This window comes from Camellia sinensis, chromosome 7 (assembly GCF_055761805.1).
Source record: "Camellia sinensis isolate YWXY chromosome 7, ASM5576180v1, whole genome shotgun sequence".
Classification (NCBI taxonomy): domain Eukaryota; kingdom Viridiplantae; phylum Streptophyta; class Magnoliopsida; order Ericales; family Theaceae; genus Camellia; species Camellia sinensis.
The window spans coordinates 174,820,718-174,842,950 of NC_138967.1; the positions used below are offsets into that span (position 1 = coordinate 174,820,718).

The 22,233-nt window shown below is 32.8% G+C and overlaps 1 protein-coding gene across 1 annotated transcript; it reads right to left on the bottom strand.

Moving 5' to 3' along the window:
• Positions 1 to 13,771: 13,771 nt before the first annotated feature.
• LOC114299684 (dynamin-related protein 5A) lies at positions 13,772 to 21,239 on the bottom strand. The gene is made up of 9 exons (XM_082879887.1): positions 20,859 to 21,239; positions 19,675 to 19,866; positions 19,362 to 19,568; positions 17,439 to 17,867; positions 17,074 to 17,301; positions 16,802 to 16,997; positions 15,582 to 16,284; positions 14,105 to 14,411; positions 13,772 to 14,012 (listed from the first exon to the last, which is right to left on the bottom strand). The coding sequence occupies exons 1-8, from the start codon at positions 21,198 to 21,200 to the stop codon at positions 14,225 to 14,227; spliced, it is 2,484 nt and encodes an 827-aa protein (XP_082736013.1). The 5' UTR covers positions 21,201 to 21,239; the 3' UTR covers positions 13,772 to 14,012; positions 14,105 to 14,224.
• Between the last annotated feature and the right edge of the window lie 994 nt (positions 21,240 to 22,233).

A 22,233-nucleotide genomic window follows, 5' to 3' on the forward strand; every position in this document is an offset into this window, starting at 1 on the left:
AGGGAAGAGAGGAGAGAGAGTGAGAGGAATTGAATTCTACCTTGGGTTTTGCTTGGAGAATTGAAGGAATTGAAGTATAGATTGCATATTTGAGCTCCTAGTCTTCTAATTCAAGCTCTAGGTAAGGATCTTATCTTCTTATTGATGCTATTGAACTAGTTCTTGCATGGTTCATGCTTCATTGTAGAACTAAGTCATGATTTGGGTCATTAATGGTGAATTGAAGCTCATTTCTTGCATGCATGGTTGAATTAATGAGTTTTGAGTTGAATTCATGGTAAATGGTTACATGCATGTCCATGTTGTAAGAGTAGACCATGTTTTCATCTTGTTTTGAAAAGAATGAGCTCATTTGAACAAGCTTTGAAGCTTTGATTTGGTTTAAATCCTTGCATGTTTGCATGTTCTTCATATTCTTGAAAATGGGTTTGAATATGGTTCTAATTGACTCACCTTTGGGGCTTGAATTCATAAATTGAGCTTTGAAACTTGTTATACATTGAATTTAGTTATGTTTTCCAGAATTTGGGCCCAAGAGGTCGAGTTTGGAGTGGTAGAATGCTTGGTTTGAGCTTGGGAGGCAGATCTGGAAATTCCAGATTTGGCTTCCTCGCTCGAGCGAAGGATTCCCCGCTCGAGCGAGCACCTTTGTCCAGGGCTCCGCTCGAGCGACCATCGAGCGACCATCGCGCGTAAAATTTCAGCATCCAGTACTTTTACTGTTTTGCAGACCGCTCGAGCGAAGGATTACTCGCTCGAGCGAAGCCTTTGATTTTGGACTTACGCTCGAGCGTAGAAAGTCTCGCTCGAGCGAGGCTCCTATTTTCAGCAAACTTTACGAAATGTTTTCTAAGTGTATTTTTGCATCCGCATCCCATCCTAGGCATTCTTAGGCCTAGTTTAAGGCATCTTGATGAGGATATCATTGTAGAACACACCAAGGCAAATTAGGGATTAAGTTATGAGATTTCCCAACTGTGTAGCTTAGTGTGTGTTCAATCTGTTAACTGTATAGGGTTGGCGACTAGGGAGACACGCTCTAGCATACTGTAGCCCAGAACTCTGTGAGTAACAATTGTGTAAAGATATGTTCAACTGATTATCTTCTGAATACTGAACTGAACTGTTTACTGAACTGGTATTATTTACTGAATGAATGTATGTCCTTTATTTCTGAACTGTACTGTGGCATCCTTAGTATCTACGGTTTACTGTTACTGTTACTGTCACAGAGATCTCTGTCGGTTTCCTTGTGGAACCACTACTGTTTACTGACTGATGGCCATCATTACTGTTCGGTCTTTTAAGACCTACTGTTACTGTTATGCTAATGGATGTACCACATATGACTGTTTACTGTACTGAGCAACTGAATTACTGATTGAAATGAACTGTTTTCATTACTGTAAGGACATTCATTCTAAACCCCTTTACGCTTTATGTTATTCACTGGGCTTTAGCTCACTGCTCATATATATATGTAGGTGTACAGGCACCAGACCGCAGCTAGAGGCGTCAGGGTTACTCCAGTTTTGTCAAGCCAGCCTTCGTGCCTCACTGCGAGGTTCCGAGTTGCCATGCTATGGCTTGGGGGTGTTTTGTTGGTTTTCCCCCGCCTGTCTTCTGTACTGTCTAACCGTTCTGTATAGCCTGACTGTTTACTGTACTGTTGTACAGGGATTAGGTCCCTGTACTGTGTGACTGTAAATTTTGTATAGACCGTACTGTTTTGTACAGACGGAATGTTTTCTGTACTGTTCTATAGGGTTGAGTCCCTAGTTTGAATGGATGTAAATATTGTACTTACTGTTCTGTACTGTTTATGTGTGAATGTATGAAAAGCCTTTTTGCATACAGACTGTCACAGCTCAATGGACACTATTTAATTACTGTATTGGCTTCCGCCAGGCCCTGTACTTTGTTTTACTGTATTACTGTTCTGCAGGCCTTCGGTAATCTCAGATTACTGGCCGGTTACGGTGCTAAACCCATGGGGCCGGGTTTGGGTCGTGACACAAAGTGTGTACAAGGGTGCGAGACCAAGATCAGTAACAAAAATAAATAAGTATGTGAGCAGTGTATGTATACTCAGGAGAAGATTGGGTAAAAGTAAAATCATGAGACAAACATACCCAAATACATGATAGAATTCAACGCACAAATTTATAATAAAAAACATGAACGGGTTGGCGATGGCAGCAAATAATGCAGTGGAGTTTTTTAAGGAAAACACAGATTGAAAAGAGGGAAAGCAGTGACTTACCAGAAGGAAGTGACGCTGGTGTGAGGTACGCCGAAGTTGAACCCTAGTGATACGAGTGGCAGAATAGTGGATACTTCGCCAGTGAAGGTGAACGGAAGTGGTTGCAGAAAGCTTTGAGAAGATGACAATGGTGGATTAAAGAGAGAGAAAGCTTGAAGCACAGAGAGAAATAAGAAAATGTGAGGTGAAAAGGCGAAGAGAGAGGGAGTGTTTTTGTTAAAACACGAAAAGGCGGCAAATCGCAATTAGTGTGCCTAGGACGACATGCTTGTCAGACGGTGCACGCAAGAGCGATGCGACTTAATGGCGCGTGTTAGGTACGGTTCAATGGGGGAAGAGGCGCGTAGCAAAAACGGTTGAATTACTATGCATAACAGCTCATACGTGTGTAAAAACTTTTAGAGTTCTTGATTTAATGAAGTAAAGACCTCGGCTTGGGAGATGATCTCGACTAGAGAACTTGAAAAAACTTGGTTCTTGGTTCTAAAGTATTGATGCAAACACACTGAAGTGTTTATCATATGGAAGCCGATGAGTGATAACCTCGGTAATAAAGGGTAGAGCAAGCTTAGCCGACGTGCTCTATGGTCGAAAGGTTTAGGTTCCATCACCTCAGGATCACGAGGTAATAGAACCTAGGAGGCAGTTGTGGGGACATATTTGTTGAGTGACAGCACGTGGCTAAGGTGGCACCGAAGTGCCAGCGGAGGTGCCACGTGTTTTGGTCATGGTGCCGAGGTGATCTTAGCTAGGCCGAGGTTATCTGCAGAGATACCGGAATCCGAGATGAACGGATAAAGGACAGGAGTCTTAGAATGGAGGAGGACCTTGGCTTGGATAAGGATAAAGCTTTCAAGGAATTTATCTTTATCCAGTGGAGAGTCTAGGATAAGCATTGAGCCAGAGTCCAAGAGGAACTAGGCTTCTACAAGGATCAGGTTAGTACTGACTATAAAGGTAGGGTACCCTCATGGGTCTAAGGTACGCTTTTATATTATGGCATTGTTAGTTAAGCACAATTGGTCATCTTTGAGAGATATTGATTACTGACTTGATTGTCGGAGTGCCCCCGGGTGGAAGAACCACCGCAAGAGTCTTTTCTTTCTGTAACAGGTTGTTCGGACGCAATCTATTCTGCCAGTGTTCTCTAACTGAGGACCTGTTTCGTAGTGTAGTCAGAAAACAGCACACACAAATATTATCCATCCGTTATGAATTAGCATTTGGATAAAAAAGATCACATGCAAATCTAGAGTGACCAAAATTCTAACTTTACATATGGTCTTTTTTCGTTTAAAATTCTAACAATATTATCAGAGAAATTATATGCAACAAAACTGAAAGTGTAAGATTTAAATTAAAATTAAAATTACAATGACCAACTTCATTACTAATCAGGTAATTTATTCAATTTTATTTTATTTATTTTATTTATTTATTTATTTTTTTTGTGTGGTTCATTCTCTATTTGTAACTTTATTAATCATCATTTTGACTTTGAGATCAATCATCGAGTTCCAAACAAACCCTAAACAAACATGTAAATTAATTAAACAATGGACTAACCAAGATTGACTCGCACAAATTTGATTATTATGAAGTTGATTATGAAGTTGTTCCTTCATAAGAAATGACAAAAAAAAAAGTTACATGCTTGCTTACGTGTCTGGTGCCCATTCGTTTGTTTCCTCTAGTAACTAGTGAACCATATAGAGATAACTTTAGCTATGCAATGGCCGGCTTGACTAGCAAGTCTCTTTTAACACTTACGTCTCGTTTGGGGAATAGATTTTTTTAGTAATTTTTTAAATATTTAGTTAAAATATGATTTAAAAAAATTAATATGTTTGGAATGATTTTTTGATTTTTTACGAAAAGATGTGTAAAAGTAGAGAAAAAATGAAATCTTTATTTTTTTGATATAAGTTGTTGGCTTTTTGATTTTTGTAATAACTTTTTGAGTTTTTAGCTACAATAGCCACTTGCCAAACGAGGCCTTAAACAATGTTTGCATTAGTTGGCAATTTAGATATTTCTTAGGCTTGAAATGAGTGACTACATTAGGAGAATCCTACCTTAATATTGAGTAAATTTACATATACAATATATATATATATATATATATATATATCACCGCATTTATTTAATCTATTCATTTCATTTCTTATGTGTATTCATATAATAAATTTTATGTGTATATGTATGTTTAATAAATAATGAAATCATCATACCACATTAGATTACATACAAAAAGTGAAAAGTTTCAGTGATATATTTTAGGTGATATAGCAATCCTCATAGAAAAAAAAAAAAAAAAAAATCAAGATGCAAATTATTTGCACGATAGGATTTATCGTAATACTAATGTTTACATTTAGAAAAAAATTATTATTTTGTAATTAAAAATGTGCATGCAGAGACTAGGGTTATAAAATGAATCAAATTGTGTTCAGCTAGTTAAAAGGTCGTTTGATATTGACTCATTATATAATTAAGCCAAACTCATCAAAAGTTCAAGACAAACTTGAACAATTATTACTCGGTTAGATAAGCTTTATATGTTTTATAAAAAGTTAAGCTATGCTACTCAACTAATTTAAATCCCTAATATAGACACTTTTGATGTTGCTGGACCTATTACAGTAATGTTACAAACTCAAAAATTTTACCTCGAAATTTGTCCAAAAAATCCAATATGTGATTCACATTCATTATAGATGTAAGTGCATCGTTCAAGAGTTAAATCTGCACCATATATTAACCTTCTATGTAAAAAATTGGACTTCAATTCTGGATGCTTAACTTCTTTTAACTTATTAGAAAATGAATTCATTCATGCACTAAAAATTTTGAGCAATACACAAATTCTCGTTTGTCCAATATAATAAATTTTATATTCAAAAAATGTATTGATGCTACCTAAAAGTATAGACATCATAAAATCAGACTTGACCTATTAGGGTTGGCTTTATGATCAGTCTAATACCACCTATCACAGCCAATCGATGCAATGTAATGTTTCTGCACAATGTTTCATTAATCAAACACGGCACTAAATTCCAAATCAATTTCAATGTGTACTATTTTAAGCATAGATTTACAGGGGTAAAGATAGTACCAATGCATTTACTGGTTACAGTTTTTTTTGTTGAATTTTTTGTCAGTAGTACTAACAAGTTTTGGACTTGCAAAAAGATGTCATAGTGTCAAAGTTTGATTAATGGAGTTAGTAATAAAAACAAGGAATAAATTGAGATTGGTCATCTTGGAGATTTACTTATGCAAATATTTCATTATGCTGTGTTTGGTTGGGAAATTTGAGGAAAAATTTAAAAAGAGAAATAAAAAAGCTAGATAAAATGTGAATAAAACACATCTATATTTCACTTAATTTTACACACTTTTTTCTATTCCCTTTTCAAATCTTTCCCTAAATTCTCCGATCAAACACAGCGTTGGAAAACAAAACAAAGGGAGTTTCTTTTTTGGTGCGTGCTTTGTTTGGATTTGATCATTTCATTAAGAAGTGAAGGTAGGTCCTTGACTTTGTGTTAAAAAATATTTTGCTTTTAAAATTTGAGAGAGAAAGATTTTGATTATTATATAAAAAAAATATTTTTTTATTTAATTTTATTTAATAGTCTTATTAACAAGTGTATGGCAAGAATGGCATTCATGTGCTCCAAAGGACTATATATTTTCTTATTAACATGAGTAATTGAGGAATGTACACTAAACGCTTTACTAGAAGTTATTTAAACATTGGGGGTTTAATTTGAAAAATAAATTATGAAAAAATAATCAATGTATATTTTAAGTTTATTTAGAAATGTGAGATTTCTGGTTAGTTTAAAAAAATAATTTCAGCTTAAGTAGGTAATCAGTAATTACTTTCCCACTCTAAATTGTTCCAAATGATGAAATCACATTCTCATTGTAGACCATCGTTAGTTAAAAAAATAAAAAATAAATAAAAACCTTTTATTACTAACACTTTTTTTTAATATAAGTAAAAGGTTTGGTTGGTGTAGTAATAGAACCCAACAAAATAAGTACGGTTCTCAAAATCAATTCAGAGTACATTAAATTCTCCAAGTTATGGTTACCAAATATAAGAAAAGGAAAATGTTAGAGGTCCCAAATTTTCTACCAAATAAATGATCAAATGTCTCACATGGGTGTGAGGCCCACAAAATTGCGGACCCTACACCCATGTGAGATATTTGGTCATTTATTTGGTAGAAAATTTGGTGTCCCTAACATTACTCATAAGAAAATGGTGCCTTACGCAGCTTTGAAGGAGTCAGGTGCTCACCATTACCATATCTATCTATATATTATACAAGTAAATCTTATGGAACTTCGATACCTCAAACTAAAATTTTTAATTTTTTAATTTTAAATAATTAAAAAAATTCTCTATTGCTCTCATTTAAGAGATTTTTTTTTAATATCTCTTAATTTATGACTTTCAAATAGAAAGTATATCAAATATATAAAATAAAAAATAGAAAATATACTAACCCAGTTCAAAATTCAAATTTGAGGGATACTAAATATGAAAAGCATTCCATTAATTTAAATTTAAAATTATAATAATTTATCCCAAAATATATAAGTTTTAAATAATGATCTATTCCAGGATTTATCTATATATCTATATACTATTATAATTGCAAAATATTGTTATTTCATTAAGGTTGAAAGTTGTGATTCTTTTTTCTCATTTTTTTTTAAAAAATTTTGTTTAATTTTTGTTAATTCGTGTTACAATATAATTGGTCTATAAATTAATTTTATATTCTTGAAATAAAATTTCAAATTTAGATTCTTACTTAAATTATGTTACTATAATTGGAATGAGATCAATATTCATTCTTTAAAATTTCAAATTTAAAATTTTCTTTAAATTATATTATTACAATTGGAATGAAATCAATATTCATGTGTTATAATGATGTGTCATAATATTATTAGTTTAAATATAATTTGTTTTAAATATATTTGTTCAAATTATTAATCGCTATTAATTTTTTTTCTTTTTTTGTTTTAAATTTTATAAAAAAATTTATATCCTTCTAAACTATAAGGATTTGAACAATAATATTTTTTAATATAAATTTTTTTAACAAAAGAACAAAACCTAACTTTTTTAGCACTTATCAAACATGGTAAATTCTATTTTATATATCTATATATTTATCTCAATTGTCAATTAAAGAAATTAAAATGAAGAATAAAGATATCCTTGGCTCAAATTATTAAAAAGTTACTTTTGCTAAAATAAATTAGAAAGAAACGTTAATTTTTTTTTTATTTTTTTATATTAAAAGTGATAGTTCGTTAAACTTTTTTTATTTAAAAAAAAGAAGGTTATTGGTGATAATTTATTATTCATCTAGAATTATTTTCAGATTAAATGAAAGTACCATTTTAAATTTTCTTCTTACCTTTTTTTATTCAAATACTTTTATTTTGTAAGAAATTTGTTTTTATTCTATTTAATATTTTATCATAATTTTTAAATTAAAAAGAATTTCTAAAAAATCATATTCAAATTATTTATGCCCTTAATTATAAAAGGTAAATTTTTTTAATATCAACTCAGTGATAGTTTGGGAAGTGCCAAATAAATATACTTTTTTACTTTTTATAAAAATATATATAAAAAAGTAAAGATGTGATGTAACCTTAAAAAGATAAAAAAAATAAAAAAAATGAGCTAATATGACACTTTCCAAACAACCCTTTATTGGATGATGCCTTTCTAAAAAGTGTTTTTTTAAAAATATTTTCAAGAAAAATTCTATTGAAAATCTTAAGTATATTGTTTTTTCTTTTGTTCATTAATATTACATTTTTAATTAATTTTATTTATTATTTAAAAAAATAAATTTGCAAATAATTTATATATTTATATATATAATTTTGTTTTGATAGCTCAGATTATTAGTATTCCTATTCAAGTCCACTCAAATTTAATATGAATTTCTAAATTTCAGCATAAGTTCTCACTTAATTAAAAACTATGTTATTCAATCTTTAAAAAATTTTAAACTTGACTCAAGTTGTTTAGGTTGAGCTCACCTAAGTTTACAATTCTAAAAAGGAGGGTTGAAAGTTACATGATTAAATTTGTGACAAATTAAAAAATAATAAATAAAATGTGAGAAAATTGTAGGACTTAAATTATAAATTTCAATCTTCTTTGTTTTCACAACTTGCATACAAAAATATATTATATATATTATTAATTTTTTTGTATAAAAAAATTGTAGGATGGTTTACCACTAGTGTATATATATATATATAGTACAGAAACATACGTTTTAGGGTGTGTTTGATTGGACGGACTGAAAAATGGGGGATTAGAATCCTTCGGACTTGAGTCCTGGGACTGTGAATCCCCCGGATTATTTGGTCGGATTGGATATGTATCCTGTGTTTGTTTTTCCATGAGATTATTTGGTCGGATTGGATATGTATCCTGTGTTTGTTTTTCCATGAGATTAGATGTCTGGATAGGACTATTTTCAGTGAATCCAACATTTGGTTGGACGGACTGGATAGGATAAATGAACAAAAGACTATTTTACCCTTTTTCAATTGTTTACTAAGTAATAGCAATATTAAACATATCTTTAATATTTTAATTATTTTTAATTAAATAAATTTATTTTTTTAAAATAAATAAATAAATAAATAAAATATCAATAAAATTTGTTTTAAATCATTACTGTATAACAAATCATTATTTTTTTTACATGCAAAACTTTACTGTGTTTGTTTATTTACACAATTAAATAAATTTATTTTTTTACACAATTAAATAAATAAATAACCACTAAATTTGATTTAATAAAATACTGTATAACCTGTATAAAAAATTTATATTATTTTTTTAATTAAAATTTTAAATAAATTTTAAATAAAACACATATTAAAATTTAAATAATGAAATTAAATAAATTATAAACAAAATTTTAAAATAAAACATCAATAAAATATCTATAAAAAATTATTTTAAAAATTTAAATAAATAAAACATCAATAAAAGTTAAATAAAATTATTTTATTTTTAAATTGAGACATTTAAATTTCATTGAATTTTATTAAATATAATACATAATTAAATAGTAGAGGGTCAAAATGGTCATTTTCGCATCTAATCCCAACAGTAAATAGTCCCCCACATTCTATCCCACCCCCCTAGGACACAATAGTCCCCCATATGGGGGACATGGAGTCCGGCCGGACTCCATGTCCGGCGAACTAAAAAAAATCAAACGGCGGATAAGGAACACTATTTGAATTGTAATCCAAATAGTGGATAGTCCCCCCCTCCAATCCCCCCAATCAAACACGCCCTTAATGGCTTCTTTTTTTTCTTATACACTTACCTATTATAAATGAAAAATGCTATGAACCTCAAATAATCTATCAAATTTTTTATCAAACCTTTCACATGGGTGTGGGATCCACACAAACCCACATGTGTGTGTGCATCCCACACCCAGTAAAAAATTTGATAAATTATTTAGGATCCTTAGCATCACTCATTATAGATATGTTACCATAATGCTACAATCACCACATTCTTATATCACATTTGATTTACTTTATAAATTGTCATTACCATATTAAAAATTAAAAACTTACATAATATTAGAACTCATTCAACCAATGCATATCCTCTGTTTTCTAATCCAGTAATGACAACTCATATAATAAATCAAATGTGATATAAAAGTACCTATGATGATTGTAATATCATTTAATGTGTTTGGTTTGAGTTTTTTTAATTAAGTTTTTTGAAAATTGAATTTTTTAGTTTACATATTCTTTTGTTTTTAGTGAATATTTTTAAAATTTTAAACATTTTTTTTTAATTTTTTAGATGTATCTTAGTTAAATGCATCTAAAAAGTAAAAAAATTGTAAAAAAATATTTTAAAAAATTAATAAATACATAAAAATACAAAAAATATACTAAATTCTTGTATTTTTTTTATAATTTTGGTATTTAGTGAATTTTTAAAAGATTTTTTTTACAATTTTTTACTTTTTAGGTGTATTTATGTTAGGTGTGTCTAAAAAATAAAAAAATTGCTTAAAATATTAAAAAAATTCAATAAAAACAAAAAAAATACGGAAAATAAAAATGTAAAATTTACTGAAAAGTATTTCCAGAAAAATAAAAACAATCAAGCTGATTGTATTTATTTACCCCCAGTAAACAAGCAGTTTGACATCAGTGACTGAACCAAGAGCTTGAACATAACAGTATATGTGCGGTGACAATTCAAATCTGAAGAAACTGAACTTGCAACCAATGCTTAGAGTTCTTCTACTTAATACAGAAATCAATCATAAAATTAGAAACAATTCTTCATATAAGTGTAAGATTCATCTCATGGGAGAGGGTTATATCCAATCTATGACCGATTTGTGTTTCTACATTTCTCAAATCATTATATAATATATTCAAAGGGTGCTACTGACCTGCTATTGTAAATTCCACACAAACTATATAATGTGAGTGTCTGGAAAGTGAGTTTTTTTTATAGATTTTTTTAATTGTAGGATATTATTAGAGAAAAAAAAAAAATTTGTAATTGGAAAGATAATTGAGTTTTTTTGTGATTAGATGTGATGTTTGTGAGAAAAAAAAATAAAATGATTATGAAATTTGATATGATATTTTATTTAAATTTGTTTTTTTTTTTGATTTTGGAACAAATTTGTCTTTTAATGAAAAAAACAAAAAAAAATCCAAAAAATTTGTTCCCAAACACCGCCATTGGACTAGGTCCTGGTGGTGTTAGGGACTGGAGATATAAGGGATGTAAGAGGGACCACTTCAGTTCATGTATTACGCATCACATAGTTCTTGAATACTTTTACAGGGTGTGCTGATTTATAATATATTATAAATAGATTAGCTGTCTGTTTTTGTTTTATGCTTCCTTTGTGTTCTTCACTAGCCTAAATAAATTATAATATTTACGAGTAACATCTGAGAAAGTTTCCACCCTTCCTAGAATCACCTAAGCAGGCTGTGCCAAATCTGGATGCTGTGTGTGTGTGAGAGAGAGAGACGGAACATTTCCATTAAGGCCAAGTTTGACATGATTGAAAAAAGACAAAAAGTCAAAAAGTCACTATCCTATTTAAGTCAAATCATCTTATTTAAGTCACATCACCTCTCTAACACATCACTTCAAACCCAACCCATATTTCATAAAAAGTCAAAAAGTACACTTATTTAGTCTTTTCAAACTAGGCTTAAATATCATACTCGAAAAAAAAAAAGGGGGAACAAAAACCCATAAGTAGATTGTGGACAAAAATGTGTGAAGCGAAATTCTTTATCGCCCAAGTGGTGGTGGTAGGGGGGGGGCCAAAAACCCATAAAGCCTCGTTTGGCAAGAGGCTATTTTAGCCAATTAGGTAAAAAGTTACTAAATTAGTTAAAAAGCCAACAACTCATACCAAAAAGTTAAAGATTCTCTTTTCTCTCTACTTTTTGCACATCTTTTCGTAATTAGCCAAAAAGTCATCCCAAACATACAAGTTTTTTTTACCTACCTTTTTAGCCAAATAGCTAAAAAGTTACTAAAGTAGCCTGTTCCCAAACGAGGCCTAAGTAGATTGTGTACAAAAATGTGTGAAGCAAAATCCTATATCGCTCAAGTACAAAAATAATATTAAGCATATAAGTGTGAGGTAGGCCTGTAAGTGGATCGGATTCGGATCGGATTTGTCAAAATCCAAATCCGATCCGATTAAGACAAACCTGAATCCGATCCGAATCCATTTAGTCCATATCCAATTATAGATATCCGAATCCGATGATTTCGGATATCTGATCCGATAATCCGATCTGATCCATTTATTTATTTATTGAGCTATAATTTTAGATAATTTGATTTTTTTATTTTTATTTTATTTTTTAATTTTGTGTTTTTTTCATTCAAATTGAGAATAATCAGATCGGATTATCGGATTATCAGATCGGATCGTATTTTTTCTTATTCAATCCGTTTAATAAACGGATTAAACGAATTTGGATTATCGGATTGGATTTTTTATAAACGGATTCGGATTATCGGATCGGATTCGGATTAAATCTGATCCATTGACAACCCTAGTGTGAGGGCATCCTTACCTCTTGAATTAGCTTTTAGGGTTAAGTTCTACTCAAGATTGTGTAACATAATATCAGAGCCGAAGTACTGATAGGGGTGGACCTACTAGGACCAATCCGTACCGAACCAAACCATTTAAATAAGATTCTGAATTACATATTGACTTTCCTACTAGAATAAAATAGTGATGCATTGAGCAAACAAATAGAAAATTGACCAAATATACAATACATGACAAATGGTCCAGATTGATTCTAATCTGGAACCGTGAACTGAATACTAAAATCAATCCATAAACCATGATTCCTTAATTTTCCAATCAAGAACCGAGCCGTACCGTGGATTTAAAAACCAAACCAAACCTACCGAATTGGACTGGATCGGTTTGGTTTGCGAATTATACGAATTCCTTACTTAGCTCTACTTAGGGATGGGTAGGGTGCATATCCTTGGCCTACATACCACAAGCATTGAGTGAACACGTTGGGCGTGACAGAGGATGTGAAGTAAAGTCACATCGCCTGATTATTAACTTACAAGTTATTTGAGATGAACTATATAAGTGCACTTTTTGACTTTTTACGAAAAAATGTGTATTAAAATATTGTATGAAATACCAAAATTACCTTCCTATCCTTCTAACAGTGCACTGAGTACACCTTCCTACCCTTTTGACAGTGCACTGAGCACTAAGCCCTTGCCACTTCCCCTCTCACAGTGCACTGAGCTGCACTGGTGCATTGTTTGACTTTTTCTTTTTTCTTTTTTTTTTTCTTTTTTCTTAAACAGTCGTGAGCTATGCATGTCAGTGAAGGGCAAAAATGTCTTTTTGCCCTATGAGTACTCAGCCCCATTTTCCCACCCAAACATTGTGAATAGTATAATTTTTTTTACTTTTTTAAGTGACTTTTTAGCTTTTTGTATTTTTTAAATGATGCAAAACAAGCACTTAATATTAAGCATATAAGCGCGAGGACACCCTCACCTCCTGGGGGTAAGGAAGGGTGTAAAGCGAAGTCCCATATCACCAAACTACTAATTTAATATTAAGCATATAAGCGTGAGGGCACCTTTACCTTAATAGCTAGCTTTTAGAGTGAGTTCTACCTAAGACCGTGTAACAAAATGATCATGCAAATCAATTGATGCCACAACTTAAAGAAAATAGTAAAAGAAACCAAGTATTGATCCACAAATAACAAACTTGTTTGGCAAACTGTTTTCGGGAATTTTATTTATTTATTTATTTTCAAAATAACTCACTTTTTAAGAAAACTAAAAGGTGGATTCTGTACAAAATTGAAAACAAAGGGTGTTTTTGTACTTTTTTTGTTTTGTTTTTATTTTAAAAAACATGAAAATGAAAATGAAGAAAATGAGAATGCTATTTTTCTTTTTGACATTTCTTTTCATTTTTCTCAACAAATTCAAGAACCAAACATATCAAGAACAATCACAACCTGTATTATCATCTATAATGAATCAAATGAGAGTAACTCAACCTGAGAAGAAAATTCCAGATAAAAATTAAGGCCGAGCTCCCTAGATGTGAAACCCGTGCAGTCAATTCCTGTGGTTTGGTAGCAATTTATAGAGCATAATCTGCACATACGGCAATCAAAATCATTTTAATATCCAATCACAATCAATAGGGGTAAAAAGTCTAATGAACCAAATGAAAGCAACTAACTCACCCTGAGAAAGAATGTTGTGAAAACTCACACTTCAACAGTTTAACATAAATGTTCACAAGATGGTGCACCTATGAACTCTTAGTGGTGTCAATGTAGTTTTGTCTGACGGAAAGGCGTCCATCAAAGTGTACATGCCACGGTTTTGAACTCATTCAAGCAAGCGTGCAGTATTTTCTGGCGCTTTTGAAGAGACTGCCGCTCATTTTGTAGGATGTCAATTGCTCCAGGTGCAACAAACATGTCCTTGAATTTCTCATCATTGACCGCAAACAAGTCCAGTCCAAGTGCTACCACAAGCCTTTCCCGGCTGTGTAAATGAAAGAGAGCAAAAATAGTAAGTTGCAAAATCAATGTAAACAGCATAACAGATACAGAAAATTTTAGTTCACGGAGTTTGGGCATGGGTCCCATTGGCAATCCTATTGATTGGTTCAATTTGGTTGAGAAAAAAGAAGACAAGGACACAAGGCTTGCAGCCTAGATGTCTCAACAAAAGGCATTTTCCTGTGCAGATAGATTTAAGTACTCATTTCTTTGCAGGATTCATGGACCGATGTCTAAGGGTAATCTCTTTCTCAATCAATACAATGGCACACTCAAGCCAACATTTGCATACATTCTACAGAGAAGATCAATGAAGAATGCTTTGTTCAATCCCTTAAAACGTGATTAAACGAGTGGGAAGCAAGAAATGAGGATGGTGCATTACTGTTTGGTCTGAGTGCGTAGATGTATTCCAGACATTTTCCACTGTGCTTATAGGCTGTGTTTGGTATGTAGGAATGAATTGAAGTGGGAATGGAATGAGAGAATGAGAAAAGAAAATAAGGTTGAATGGAATGGAATGCACATTCCCATCCCACTCTTTGGTTGCCAATGTGGAATGATGTAGGACTGGAATGACGTAGGAAAGGAATGACAAGGGAAAGGGAATAAAAAGCTGGAATGAGCAATCAGCCCAATGTGCTCATAATGTGAACAAAAAAACAACAGAAAAAAATGCTCCCCAAGCATGTTGGTGAGACAAATACATATACATAGGGGGTGTTTGGGAAGAAAAAAAATAGCTTAATTTAGGCTAAAATTCACAAAAAGACAAAATAGGCTAAAATAACTAATAAGACAAAATATCATATCAAACCCATAATCATTTCACTTTTTCTCTCACAAACATCACATCCAACCATAAAAAAATCCAATCATCTTCCCAAACACAAAAATTTAACCTACTAAAATAGTCAAAAACTAAAATAGCCTACTAAAATAGTAACTTCCCAAACGAAGCCATAGTGGACCAGTTGGCAAATCAATTGATACAATTAGGTTTCTATTGAACACAACATAGCTAAAGAACATCTTGACATCTATGAGAAAAATATAAAAGAACTGTGATCATCATGAGCACCTTGTTTCTAGGGGACATGCATGCCCCTGTGGATGCAAATAGGTCCTACTAAGGAGAAGGTTAGGAACTTACCAAGGGGTTAAGAAACCAGAGTTTAAAGTTGATGTCACGCTCCGCTCAACCAAAACTTCACGTATCCGTGCAAAATGCTGTGCAGCTAAAGAACAGATCTCTGAGTAAGCTGACCTTGATCTTAAACTGTTATTATCCCCACTCCTGAATAAAAAACCACCACCATTTTGGGATTGCAAATGATCTGAATTTCTGCTATTGCCCATTATTCTAGGATGCCATTTTCTTGCTCCTATCTCAATGCAGTTTCCAAGTTCCTTCTTAACAGCTCCAATATAATTTTCTTCACTTGGCTGATCTGGTGAAGGAGTCTCGGGTATAGTCATTTGGCTTTCTCGAAGAGCTTCTCTGGCTTCTGGAACTTTTCCTGGTGTGGTTTGCTGGACAGTCTTTTCTGGTGGTATATTCTCTTGGTCTTTCGTGGTTTCACCTCTCAACGCTGCCTCCCCATCAGATAGCTGAAGAGTAAACGAAGCCGCTGAAGCTTGGTTAAATCTATAAATGGAGTTTGCACCCGAGCCATAAGTCCCTAGGAAGTTATTCTCGTAAAAGACTTCAGAATATGGGCTTGTAACTGAATCAAGGTGGTGCCGAACTAATCGCTTGCACTGTTTTGCACGATCCTTTATAAAGCTGCTGTAAGAGTGCCTTAAAGCAGCATGAAAACCAACATACCCGTCCATATCTCCAGTTTTACACCCATCTGCAGGATGAAAGAATAACCAATGTTTCTATTAGTTTAAGAAGAAAACACGTAAACTAATGGATTGGGATTCTAGGATGGAGAAACTTTTCAGGCATTTGATTTTCACTATTTATTTTCCATTTCTTTATGTTTCTTCCCTGGAACAGGTAATGCTACCCTAACATTAGCTTAAGCTCTGCAGCATGGACGCCATAAGAAAGACATCACCTATTGAAGTTCTGAGTTTGATAGAGAATAGAAGAGTGAAGGTGCATTATTTACTAAAGCATAAAATAACTGGAAATTCAATCACATACTTGCACTGCAAAAAAATAATAATAATTTAAATTTGTCATAACTGGATGATTGAATCACTAGTAGCTAATGTCATTTCTATTACCTCCAGAAAAACCATATTGAAAGAGATTAAGAAATTTAAGATGTTACTTCCCTTTATTTTTTATTTTTTCATTCAAGGGAAAGAAGCTATCAGTTAATGGAAAATGTAAAGTACGAAAACTGGATAGCTTCTTACAGTCCGAGTCTTGACAATGGTTTCTCTCCACAGCAAGATCAAAGAGGTTCCCCAAAACAAAGGCAAGCCGATCACATGCAGTGTCAAGAAGAGGAGAAAGCCATGACCGGGCAGCAGCTCGTGCAATCTCCGCAGCTGCCTCTGTTACTCCTCTAATCCCACCACGGCCAGCATGGGCAAGTAATATATTTGCCACCTGTATGGCTTATGTTATCAAATCTACTATATTCTAATTTCCATTCCAAGATAAACAGTCGTTGGAGTAAACTTACCTTCTCCCTTGATACTGGGGGGCATTCAATGGAATATGTAGCACAGCGAAATTCATGCATAACCCTTTCAAAAGCAGCTCCTCCATACAGACGAAGGCTGGCATTGGGAGGTTTTATATCTGCTGTAACACTAGGCCAGCTCCCAATACCACTTTCTGATTGTTCCTCATCTGTTGTTTTCCCCCATTGCTCTGGGGCAGGATCAGCTGCTCCATCAATCAATGCCCCCTTTAACAATCATACAATAGCAACCATGTGTGTTATTAATTCACGCACAAAATTACATGTTCCACTAGGTATAAATAGGAATTCAGCAGCTCAGTATACAAACTTAGTTGAACATAAAAATGTCAAAAATTACACACCACGTGATTGCAGATAGAAGCAGTGTGCAACATTGCAGATCTCCGAAGATGTGCAACATCAGAAGTAGCCTGTATTTTGGAGTCCATTCTGGCCAATTCAGCGGTGACTTCACTGCAGCGCTGTTCAAGCAAAGCTAAAGTTGCTGGTGCTGCTTCTTTGTATCGCTTTTGAAGCTCAGACTCCAAATAATCTCTGAGACGGGAAAAACCAATATAGGACCTAAACTTTTCTTCGTCAAATCCCCCCCTAACACCCTCACGCAAATGGCGTAATACTTCAAGGTCCACCTGAGATATTTGCCTGCGAAATTCATCATTTGAAACTGTGCTCCTGTCCTTCGGCAGAGCAACAAAAAATGGTCTAGTATTCTCTCCAAGGTAACCACTTGCACTCAAATAATGATCCACTTCACACCGGTCACTAAACTCCTGAAATTAATTTTCTCAAATCAGAAATTTAAATTGTAAATAAAATAAAATAAAATGGGACAAATCATTTCATTAAGACAAACTATGAATTGTCAAAGCATTCAACTTTAACCAATTGACAATAAGTGAAGAGGCCTACAAGGCTCATACTAGATTAGGAGGCACTATTATACACAGGCATGTGACACAACGTAGACACGCCGACATGAAAATGTTCAAAAAACGTACGACACAAGATGTAAGGACATGCGTAAATTATGTAGTTTAAATATTTATTATTTGACATATAAAATGATAAGTAATTATTATATGTCATATATATAATATTTATTAAAAGATAAAAATAATAATTTTTTAAGTCTAAAGAAGAAGACTAGATATAATTTACGCTGTTTTTATTTTATTATTGGATTCCAAGTTATTTTATTCAAACTTATAATGTGTTTCTAAGCGATAGACATGTTTTTCCCTAGTGTCTAATGCATAGTCCATAAAATTTTTTACAAAAATAATTGGATGTATTTGGACGTGTCCGATAGGTGTTGGGAAGTGTCTAACGAGTGTCGTGTTGTGTTGGCGTCTGACACAGCATACCACCTACTTAGAAGTGTATATGCTTCACAGCCAATGTGGGACAAGCTCTAAAACCCACCTCACAGGTGACCCTACTCACATTTGGAAAGGTAGACAGAAGAACCAAAAGACTTTTGGGAATAACAATATCTGATGGCAAATTCCGGCTCCAGCCCCATATTGCAAGTCAACTTGAGCATTTTCCTGACAGTGATCTTACTTGCAAGCAAATTCAACAGTTTCTGGGTAATGGGAAGATCAAAATCATCTTCAGAAGAGAAGAAGGAGCATTGAACAGAAGTGGAGGAATCAGAGAGAGCCACAGCCAAAGACATAACAAATGCATCTATGACATGAACGGGGGGAAATGAATCGCTAAATCAATGAAACTGAAACTGTCTTGCCCAAAACCTTCGAAAGCCCAACTGTGAGACCATGGTAAAGCATCAAACTCAAAACCATTTTGACAATAAGTGGAGAGACCCGCAAGGCTCGTCTACTAGTGTAGGAGGCATTGTTATAGTGAAGTGGGGCATGCTCTAACCTTAATTGATCCTAGTTTTTCTAAAGAACTACTAAAGCAAACTCAAAAGCAGGAGGCGAAGTGGTAATCATTTCCATTTTCTTGCAGCAATAAAGAAGTCATTCACTAATGTGTATATATCATCCTCCATTACGCCAAGCAATTCTTACAACCAGAATTAGAAAATTAAATACCCCCAGCATAAAATTTTAAAAAGACCAATCGCAATGCTATGTATCTCAAACCATCAGTCATTAAATGTGTGTAGCTATTAAATTATCCCAGCTTTTTTTTGTAATTTAGTGAAAGATAGCATTTGGCATTGCATTATAATTCATTTCTGCCCATTAAAGAACATACAATACAAAAACCACCAAAGAAAAGTTATGCATTTGTACCTTGAGCCGATTATCAAATTTGGAGACGACAATTACTGTCCGTCTAAATGTTGGATCAATTTCGCGAATAGCATCCAACCACAATGACGAGCACCATTCCACACTACTCTGTTGAAGGAACAAGAGGATGCGATGCGGTGGACTAGCCAATGACTTCACCATTGACAAAATTCCGTCTGGTGTGTTCTCTGGTTCACCCTTCTTTGCCTGCCAATGTAATTTCAAACTATTATTCCAATGCAAACAGAAAAAATATATATTTATAGAAGTCCCAAACCTTTCTTCATCATATCTTCATTCTCTGTCCACTTACCTTCAGAACAAAACCTGGCGTATCAATAATGGAGAGATTTGGACAATGGGCAAATTCTGCTCTCACGACAATTGGCTTCGAAGAGACTGCACTTTTAGTCTTCTTCAGAAGTGCATCAGTTCGTGACTTTATGATATCTGCAATTGCAGATGCCAAAACAATAGGGCTTCCATATTCCTCAGAATCCTCCTCCTGTTTAGGTTATCTATTTCAATATGTTGGGTATAAATGCAGTGGAGCTGTGCTTTTATTCATGGGAGTGTGGTAGTGAGTGTAAAGCTAAAAATAAAACTTTATGCTAAAGCATAGAGCAGATAATGCATGAATCCATTAGCATAATCTCTAATTACATCTTAAAAGTAGCTCAAAATTAAATCAAATTAATTGACCCAATTATTTGCACAACACTTAGTTGATTTGGCCATCAGAACCAAAACAACTGCAAACTAAAGGATTCAACTTTCACTTTCATTTCATCCACTTTGAAGGCAAGCAAACTGATTATCAAAGTACAGGAATGAAACTTTATAATGATACTACACTATACCCATTCTATCTATTCTTGTATTCTATATTTTCTATCTGTTGTATTATATAAAGCAAACGCCCATTTGGGTCACGCTTTTTCCTTTTCCAAAAATGCCCTCCACTTTCAATAACTATCACATTCAATAACTAGAAGACCTAAGCACACAAACGTGTGCAATTGAAATTCTAAGGAAGATCATGGGTTAGAGTAGAGAGTTGTGGCCAAATTGCATACATCAGTTTTTATTGGCTGGTTTTTCTTTTTAATCCTTAAAGTAAATAAATATTTATCAAAAATCTAATAGTGTTGGGGTTATTTTTGGATATCACAATTAGGTGATATAGTTCATACCAAGTGAGTTGTGTGCTTTATATAATAGAATAGATACATAGATTGATTGCTAAACAGTTTTTCTCATTCATCAAACTACCCAAAACTGTTACAGTTTTCCTCGTTTAAAAATTGTTAAACGGTTTTCCACATTTATCAAAATGCCCAAAAATTTAAATGTCAAATTGCAATTTATATTCCAAAAGTAGCATCAAACCCTGACTTTCCAAAATTTCACAACCAAAACCCCAAAATTCACAAACACTATAAACCCTAGATAAACACACAGAAATTCATTAAAAAAACTAGAAATCCTTGGAAGAACCTGAAACCGACAGCGAGGCTCTAATGCTGTTGAGTCATGGACCATTTGGAGGATGAGAGGTCTTCTGGTGCCCATTTCGACCTCACGAACGTTGAATCGGAACCCCAGAAGGGCTTCGAGGAGTGAACTCTTTCCATCGGACTGGCCTCCAATGGCGATGATCTCAGGGATTGGGAGTTTCTCCCCGAACGCCACTGCCGCCGCCTGAAGACGATTGTAGGCTTCAAATCGGGTCTTGAAATCGGAAGCCGATCGATCGTACATTGATGGACCTGTTGATTGGTGGTGCTTTCTGGAAGGGGTTTTGGTAGGGGTGGTCATTACGGTGTTTGTGGTCGTCATTGGAGAAAAAACTCAGTGCAGAGAGTGAGGAGGAGGGAATTGAATTTGAATTTAAATTTAAATGAGTTATTTACAAGAATGCCTCTAAACTATTAAAAAATATCACTTTTAAGTCCTTAAATAATAAAAATATATAAATAGACCTTCTAAATTATTAAAAAGTAGTGTGTTTGGTTTGAGTTTTTTGAATTAAGTTTTTTGAAAACTAAGTTTTTTGGTTTTCGTGTTTTTTTATTTTAGTGAATATTTTTAAAATTTTAAATAATTTTTTTACTTTTTTATATGTACCTTACTTAGATATATCTAAAAAATAAAAAAATTGTGAAAAAATATTTTAAAAAATTAATAAATACATAAAAATATAAAAAATATACTAAATTCTAGTTTTTTTTTTTTTGGTATTTAGTGAATTTTTAAAAAGGTTTTTTTTGTAATTTTTTTTTTTACTTTTTAGGTATGTTTATGTTAGGTATGTCTAAAAAATAAAAAAAATTGCTTAAAATATTAAAAAAATTCAGTAAAAACAAAAAAATACGAAAAACAAGAAAGTGAAATTTTTGAAAAGTATTTTTGGAAAAGAGGAACCAAGCAAAGTGATTACTTTATTTTCTAAATTACTAGTTGTTGGATACGTGCATTGCATATTACATATGATTTTTCATCAATTGTTCTTACTGTAATTATGCGCGTCTCTTAAATTGGTATGTGATATGTATACAAAGTATAGAGACTTGTATGAGTAGATTGATCCGTATCCAAAATACAACTAAGTAAGAAATAAATACATACTCAGCTAAATAATTTAAATGATAATTGGTAAATTTTATAAATATAAACATTAATTTATAACTAGATTGTTGAGATTACAATTTTATTTTAAATAATAAACAATAAACATGTTCTTTAGATTTGTTTGGGATCACTTAAAAAATACAAAAAGTCAAAAAGTCACATGTGTCGTTTGGGAAGAGCTCATTTGGGCTCTTTTGGCTCTTTGAGCCACAAAAGACAGAATAGGCTATTTGACCCATAA

Excerpts from the sequence above, each read along its gene's own strand:
- LOC114299684 (XM_082879887.1), bottom strand. The coding sequence starts at position 21,200 with ATGACGACCACAAACACCGTAATGACCACCCCTACCAAAACCCCTTCC. Across the intron at positions 17,868-19,361 it reads AATTTGATAATCGGCTCAAG|GAGTTTAGTGACCGGTGTGA; the intron begins GTACAAATGCAT and ends AATTAATTTCAG. Across the intron at positions 16,285-16,801 it reads CCATTGTCAAGACTCGGACT|ATGGGTGTAAAACTGGAGAT; the intron begins GTAAGAAGCTAT and ends TTCATCCTGCAG.